Source organism: Ranitomeya imitator, chromosome 2, assembly GCF_032444005.1.
Source record: "Ranitomeya imitator isolate aRanImi1 chromosome 2, aRanImi1.pri, whole genome shotgun sequence".
In the NCBI taxonomy this organism is placed as follows: domain Eukaryota; kingdom Metazoa; phylum Chordata; class Amphibia; order Anura; family Dendrobatidae; genus Ranitomeya; species Ranitomeya imitator.
In genome coordinates, this window is record NC_091283.1 from 715,682,392 (window position 1) to 715,689,874 (window position 7,483).

Consider the following 7,483-nt stretch of genomic DNA (forward strand, 5'->3'; position numbering starts at 1 on the left):
TCACCGCTGTGCTTTACGGCCGGCGCTCAGTCAGTGCGGGAAGCTGAAGGTGAGGGACGTGACCAGACACCGGAATGTAAGTATGTAGTGTTTGGTTTTTTTAACATTTACAATGGTAACCAGGGTAAACATTGGGTTACTAAGCGCGGCCCTGCGCTTAGTAACCCGATGTTTACCCTGGTTACCAGGGGACTTCGCATAGTTGGTCGCTGGAGAGCTGTCTGTGTGACAGCTCTCCAGCGACCACACAGCGACGCTGCAGCGATCGGGATCGTTGTCTAGATCGCTGCAGCGTCGCTAAATGTGACGGTACCTTTAATTAGAGGGTGGAGCTGGGCTGCCAGGGAATTTGCAGTGACCTAGAATTGTAGTTCTATGGATATATAGATGACTCATGCAGGGAAAAAAGGATTCATACTGTTAGCTGGCGTTCATACTGTGACTGTGATTTTTTATATACTTAACAGTGCTGCTGAATACAGTTCAAAGTGAAGGAAATTTTTCAAAATTGTGAAAAAAGTAATAAAGCTAAAAGTTCAAATCATACTCCCAAAATTACACGCATCCCATTAAAATTAAGCAATTAAACAATACACATTTGGCCAGAATAAGCAAAACATGAGGCACTCACCATCTGTGTAAAAATTATTTTATTTCATATCCTTAAAACATTGCAGAGAGAGAATGGTTTGGACACTTCATGAGACATGATGGCCTAATGAAGCATCAAAACCATTCTCTTGATGCAATGTTTTAAGGATGTGAATTTTTTACACAGATGGTGAGTGCCACATTTTTTTGCTTATTCTGGACATACCGTATATACTCGAGTATAAGCCGACCCGAGTATAAGCCGACCCTCTAATTTTGCCACAAAAAACTGGGAAAACTTATTGACTCGAGTATAAGCCTAGGGTGGGAAATGGAGCAGCTACCGGTAAATGTAAAAAATATAAATAGATACCAATAAAAGTAAAATTAATTGAGACATCAGTAGGTTAAGTGTTTTTGAATATCCATATTGAATCAGGAGCCCCATATAATGCTCCATACAGTTTATAATGGGCCCCATAATATGCTCTATATAAAAATGTGCCACATATAATGCTCCATACAGTTCATTATTGCCCCATAGATGCTCCATATAAAGCTGTGCCCCATATACAATGCTCTGCACCGTTCATTATTGCCCCATAGCTGTGCCCTCTTCTTTTTAACATATTTATTAATGACCTTGTAGGGGGCATTCAGAGTAGAATTTCAATATTTGCAGATGACACTAAACTCTGCAGGGTAATTAATACAGAGGAGGACAATTTTATATTACAGGATGATTTATGTAAACTAGAAGTTTGGGCTGATAAATGGCAAATGAGCTTTAATGGGGATAAATGTAAGGTCATGCACTTGGGTAGAAGTAATAAGATGTATTATTATGTGCTTAATTCTAAAACTCTGTGCAAAACCGTCAATGAAAAAGACCTGGGTGTATGGGTGGATGACAAACTCATATTCAGTGGCCAGTGTCAGGCAGCTGCTACAAAGGCAAATAAAATAATGGGATGCATTAAAAGAGGTATAGATGCTCATGAGGAGAACATAATTTTACCTCTATACAAGTCACTAGTTCGACCACACTTAGAATACTGTGCACAGTTCTGGTCTCCGGTGTATAAGAAAGACATAGCTGAACTAGAGCGGGTGCAGAGAAGAGCGACCAAGGTTATTAGAGGACTGGGGGGTCTGCAATACCAAGATAGGTCATTACACTTGGGGCTATTTAGTTTGGAAAAACGAAGACTAAGGGGTGATCTTATTTTAATGTATAAATATATGAGGGGACAGTACAAAGACCTTTCTGATGATCTTTTTAATCATAGACCTGAAACAGGGACAAGGGGGCATCCTCTGCGTTTGGAGGAAAAAAGGTTTAAGCATAATAACAGACGCGGATTCTTTACTGTAAGAGCAGTGAGACTATGGAACTCTCTGCCATATGATGTTGTAATGAGTGATTCATTACTTAAATTTAAGAGGGGACTGGATACCTTTCTGGAAAAGTATAATGTTACAGGGTATATACACTAAATTCCTTGATTAGGCGTTGATCCAGGGAACTAGGCTGATTGCCGTATGTGGAGTCGGGAAGGAATTTTTTTCCCCAATGTGGAGCTTACTCTTTGCCACATGGTTTTTTTTTGCCTTCCTCTGGATCAACATGTTAGGGCATGTTAGGTTAGGCTATGGGTTGAACTAGATGGACTTATAGTCTTCCTTCAACCTTAATAACTATGTAACTATGTAACTATGTAACTATATGTGCCATATAGTGCTCTGCACCGTTCATTATTGCCCCATAGCTGTGCCATATAGTGCTCTGCACCGTTCATTATTGCCCCATAGCTGTGCCATATAGTGCTCTGCACCATTCATTTTTGTCCCATAGATGTGCCATATAGTGCTCTGCACCGTTCATTTTTGTCCCATAGCTCTGCCATATAGTGCTCTGCACCGTTCATTTTTGTCCCATAGCTGTGCCATATAGTGCTCTGCACCGTTCATTATTGTCCCATAGCTGCGCCATATAGTGCTCTGCACAGTTCATTTTTGTCCCATAGCTCTGCCATATAGTGCTCTGCACCATTCATTATTGCCCCATAGCTGTGCCATATAGTGCTCTGCACCGTTCATTATTGCCCCATAGCTGTGCCATATAGTGCTCTGCACCGTTCATTATTGCCCCATAGCTGTGCCATATAGTGGCTCTGCACCGTTCATTATTGCCCCATAGCTGTGCCATATAGTGCTCTGCACCGTTCATTATTGCCCCATAGCTGTGCCATATAGTGCTCTGCACCGTTCATTATTGCCCCATAGCTGTGCCATAGAAAGCTGTGCCATTGCTGCTGCAATAAAAAAAAATAAAAGCCATACTCACCTCTCTTGCTTGCAGCTCCTCAGCGTCCCATCCTGGCGTCTCTCTGCACTGACTGATCAGGCAGAGGGCGGCGCGCACACTATATGCGTCATTGCGCCCTCTGACCTGCACAGTCAGAGCGGAGAGACGCCGGGAAGATGGAGCGGCGCCGGGTAGATGGAGCCACGCCCGGCGTGTGGAACGGGGATAGGTAAATATGCGATACTTACCTGCTCCCGGCGTCCCGCTCCTTCCCCCGGACAGCTGGTCTTCGGTGCCGCAGCCTCTTCCTCTATCAGCGGTCACCGTTACCGCTGATTAGAGAAATGAATATGCGGCTCCACCCCTATGGGAGTGGAGTCCATATTCATTTTTCTAATGAGCGGTCCCACGTGACCGCTGAAGAGGGGAAGAGCTGCAGCACGCGAAGACCGTGGGACGGCAGGGGGAGCATCAGGATCGCCGGGACTAGGTAAGTATGCCTCAGCGCCCTCTCCCCCTCACCCGCCGACCCTGCCACCCACCGTGATTTGAGTATATGCCGAGAGGGGCACTTTCAGCCCAAAAATTTGGGCTGAAAATCTCGTCTTATACTCGAGTATATATGGTATGTTTAACCTTTCTCCTGGTGTGCACCGAGTTCCTCTTTTGACCAGTGTTTTTGTACTTTCTCAGGAGGTATAGTCAAGTGACAGCTCTTTTGGGATTTGGTGCTGGGTTTCTTTTTTACAATTTTTACACATATTTGGTATCGCCGCATTCGTAAAAGTCCTATCTGTCTATAAAATTAATTAATCCGATAAGTAAATGGTGTAATGATCAGATAAATCAAAACACCAGAATTACATTTGTTTGGCCACAGCAGCATTTCAATAAAATACAATATTAGGCCATCAATACATCTACCCCAAAATGGTATCACTAAAAAAAAAGTTTGTGGTATAAAAAACAAGCCCTCACACAGCCCAAAATTGAGAAAGGTTACGGGTCTTGGAAAACTGTGACACAAGTGACATTTTTTTTATACAAATTTCCTCAAAATTTTTCACCATTAAAATAAAAAAACAATAGATATACATGTTTGGTATCTGCATAATAGGAAAATCATATTGCCCAGTCAGTTTTAAGGTATAGTGAATATGATTAAAAAAAAAAACAATTGAGCAATTCTACTTTTTTGCAATTTCAACGTACTTAGAATTTTTTCCTGATTTCCAGTGTATTACCTAATAAAATGCATGGTGCCTTACAAAAGTACAACTTGTCCTGCAAAAGCAATAAGCCCTCATATGGTTATGTGGATAGAAATATCAAAAAGTTATGGCTATTGGAAGAAGGGGAGGAAAAACACTTACCGTAAATGAAAAACTGGAATTTGGCCTTGGCGTGAAAGGGTTGAATTCAGAAAGATCAAAGTGCAGCTCAGAGCAGGCACCATTGATGATGGTCGAGTGATGTGGCCATTGAAGGTTGTCATTAGAGCCACAAGAACCACACTACAGTAGCTAAACTACTACTTCCATTACCTGAGACAATTGATAGAATTGCTATAAATTACAACTCTTCTCAATATTCATTATATGGAGCCAACGTGGACTTTTGCTTTCTGTTATAAGTTTACCAAGTCAATAATTTGCAGATAATAGCAGTTAACTAGTGGTGGAATTATGTGATTAATGTTAACACATGTAAAGATTAAATTCACTTGCTCATTCTGATTAAATGTATACACCTGTCTCTTCACAGATGCCTGCTCTATTGGCGAAAATGTCTCCAGCAGTGAATGCCTATATTTATGGACTTGGAAATGAGAACTACAGAGGAGGAATTTGGCAGTTTCTTACGGGACAAAAAATTGAAAAAAATGAAACTGATAACAAATCAAATTAATTTACTGTGGAGTATTCACCTTGCTTTAACGGACAGTAAGAAATGATGCGGCCAATATTAAGTCAACCTGTAGTGTGCAGTGTCTCCAGACATCCTGTGGAAGTGACACTTTTGTTTAATACAGTCCAAACTTCCTGATTCAGTAAAATCTGCAGGTACAATAAAAAGGGGCAACTGTGTACAGTCTTGATTTTGCGTTGTACTATGCCACTAGAGTTGAGCGACTTTTACTTTTTTAGGATCATTTCGGGTTTCACGAAACCCGACTTTCTCAAAAGTCGGGTCGGGTGAAATCGGCCGATTATTTTGAAAAGTCGGGGGCCGACCGAACACGAAACCCAATGCAAGTCAATGAGGAATCAAAGTCGGCTGTAAGTGGAGGCCAGGAAAACACCTACAGTGTCCATTTTAATGCCAAAAACATCAATTCTTATTTCTTAAGCTTGTCAATCTTAGTTTACTTTATAATAATAGTTAGGCTCATTTGGCTAAAGTTGTGGGGGGGTAGGGCTGGCTCAAGATTTTCGTGGGCCCAGGAAACGCGGAATACATCACGGCGGTGGAGCAGGGAGAGGTAAATATTTCAACTTTGCAAGTGCTGTGATCCTGAGCAAGCAAGGGGGGCCCACTAGTTGGCACTGGCACAGGGCCCCTCATAGTACGGCGGTGTGTTTGACGGCGGGCGGCGCCTCCCACTGCCAGAGACACTTTTGCATACTATGAGGAGCCCTGTGCCAGTGCCAACGAGTATGCCCCCCCACCTGATGAAGGAACCTGCACTTTCATCTGCACCTTCCTATTTGTCCCAGTGTAAGGTGGTATAGTATGTGGGAAGGGGAACCTGACTTTCAGCAGGGTCAGATTCTGACAGTGTAGAGTGCAAGGGGAATGTAGTGGTCTGGGTCAATGTACGGGCAGACTCATCTAGCAGTGGCTGGGCAATGGGCAGGATGAGGAGGAAACACAGATATAGGCCCAAAATGAAAAAGTAAGCTAAAAGCAGTTCAAAATTGGTAACAGGACTAAACAGGCGGCATTGCTTTGTTCAGTGGAGGACAATTGTAACGAGTTCCTCAGACAGACTTAGTAGGCCTAAAATAAAAAAGTAGGCTAAATGCAGGTCAAAATTGGTTACAGGAGTACACAGGCGGCATTGCTTTGTTCAGAGGAGAACAACTGTAATAAGTGGCTCAGACAGACTTAGTAGTCCTAAAATAAAAATATAGGCTAAATGCAGTTCAAAATAGGTAAGGGGAGTACACAGGCGGTATTGCTTTGTTCAGTGGAGGACAACTGTAATAAGTGGCTGACACAGTTAGTAGGCAAAATAATAAAGTGGGCTAAATGTCAGCCAAAAAAAAGTTCATAAATAAACTGGTGGCATAGCTAGGTACAGGGGTGGGCTCCTCTGCTGAGTAGTAGACAGTGGAAGTTGGCGCAAAGTATTAACTGGTCTAAATGGAGGCCAGGGCCCCTGTATATTTTTACCATCATCTATCATTTCAACAAATTTGTATTGGCAGTGCCTTTGAAGGATTTAACAGCACAGACTACACAGTGGTGGAGCAGGGAGAGGTGAGTTTTGCAAGTGTTAGAGCACTGTTCGAGCTGGGGGGGAACACTCTCTCATGGGCGGCGGTACTGGCACAGGGCCCCTCATATTACGACGGTTTGTCTGACGTTGGTTGTGCACCACCACCATCAGAGACACTTCATTGTACTATGAGGGACCCTGTGCCAGCGCCGTCGCCCAAGAGTGGGTACACCCACCTGTCCAGGCAAACGGCGATTATCGCGAAAAGTCAGGGATCGATCGAAACAAGAAACCCAATGCAAGTCAATGGGGAAGCATAGTCGGCAGTGAGTGGAGGCCAGGAAAACACCTACAGTGCCCATTTTAAAGGCAAAAACATCCATTCTTGTTACTGAAGCTTGTCAATCTTAATTTACCTTATAATAATAGTTAGGCATTGGAAATTGGGGGTCATTTGGCTAAAGTTGTGGGGGGTATGGCTGGTTCAAGTATTTAGTGGGCCCAGGAAACGTGGACCATGTCACGGCAGTGGAGCAGGGAGAGGTAAGTATATTAATTTTGCAAGTGCTGTGATCCTGAGCAAGCAGGGGGGCCCACTCGATCGCATTAGCACTGGCACAGGGCCCCTCAAAATACGGCGGTGTGTTTGCATGGTGGTGGCGCCTCCCTCCAGCAGCGACACTTTTGCATACTATGAGGGGCCTGTTGTGAATTCTGTGGTCGAGCTCCCTCCTGTGGTCACAAGTGGTACTTCGGCTGATTCTGTCTATGGGCTTCCGTTGGTGGATGTGAGTGGTACTGCGGCTTCTGAGTTTCCTTCCTCAGGTGATGAGGTTAAGTCGTTAGTTGCTGCTCTATTTAACTCCACCTAGTGCTTTGATCCTGGCCTCCAGTCAATGTTCTAGTATTGGTCTTGCTTCCTCCTGGATCGTTCCTGTGGCCTGTCTCCCAGCATAAGCTAAGTTCTGCTTGTGTTACTTTTGTTTGCTATATTTTCTGTCCAGCTTGCTATTTTGGTTTTTCTTGCTTGCTGGAAGCTCTGAGACGCAGAGGGAGCACCTCCGTACTGTTAGCCGGTGCGGAGGGTCTTTTTGCCCCTCTGCGTGGTTGTTGGTAGGGTTTTGTGTTGACCGCAAAGCTAT

The 7,483-nt window shown here is 43.7% G+C and overlaps 1 protein-coding gene across 1 annotated transcript in view; it reads left to right on the forward strand.

The window, feature by feature from the left end:
- RGR (retinal G protein coupled receptor) overlaps positions 1-4,986 on the forward strand; it is a 44,693-nt gene extending 39,707 nt beyond the window's left edge. The window contains exon 7 of the mRNA XM_069753139.1: positions 4,664-4,986. Within this exon, the coding sequence (XP_069609240.1) occupies positions 4,664-4,807 (144 nt within the window). The 3' untranslated portion in view covers positions 4,808-4,986. The remainder of the gene's footprint in view (positions 1-4,663) is intronic.
- The last annotated feature ends 2,497 nt before the right edge of the window (positions 4,987-7,483 follow it).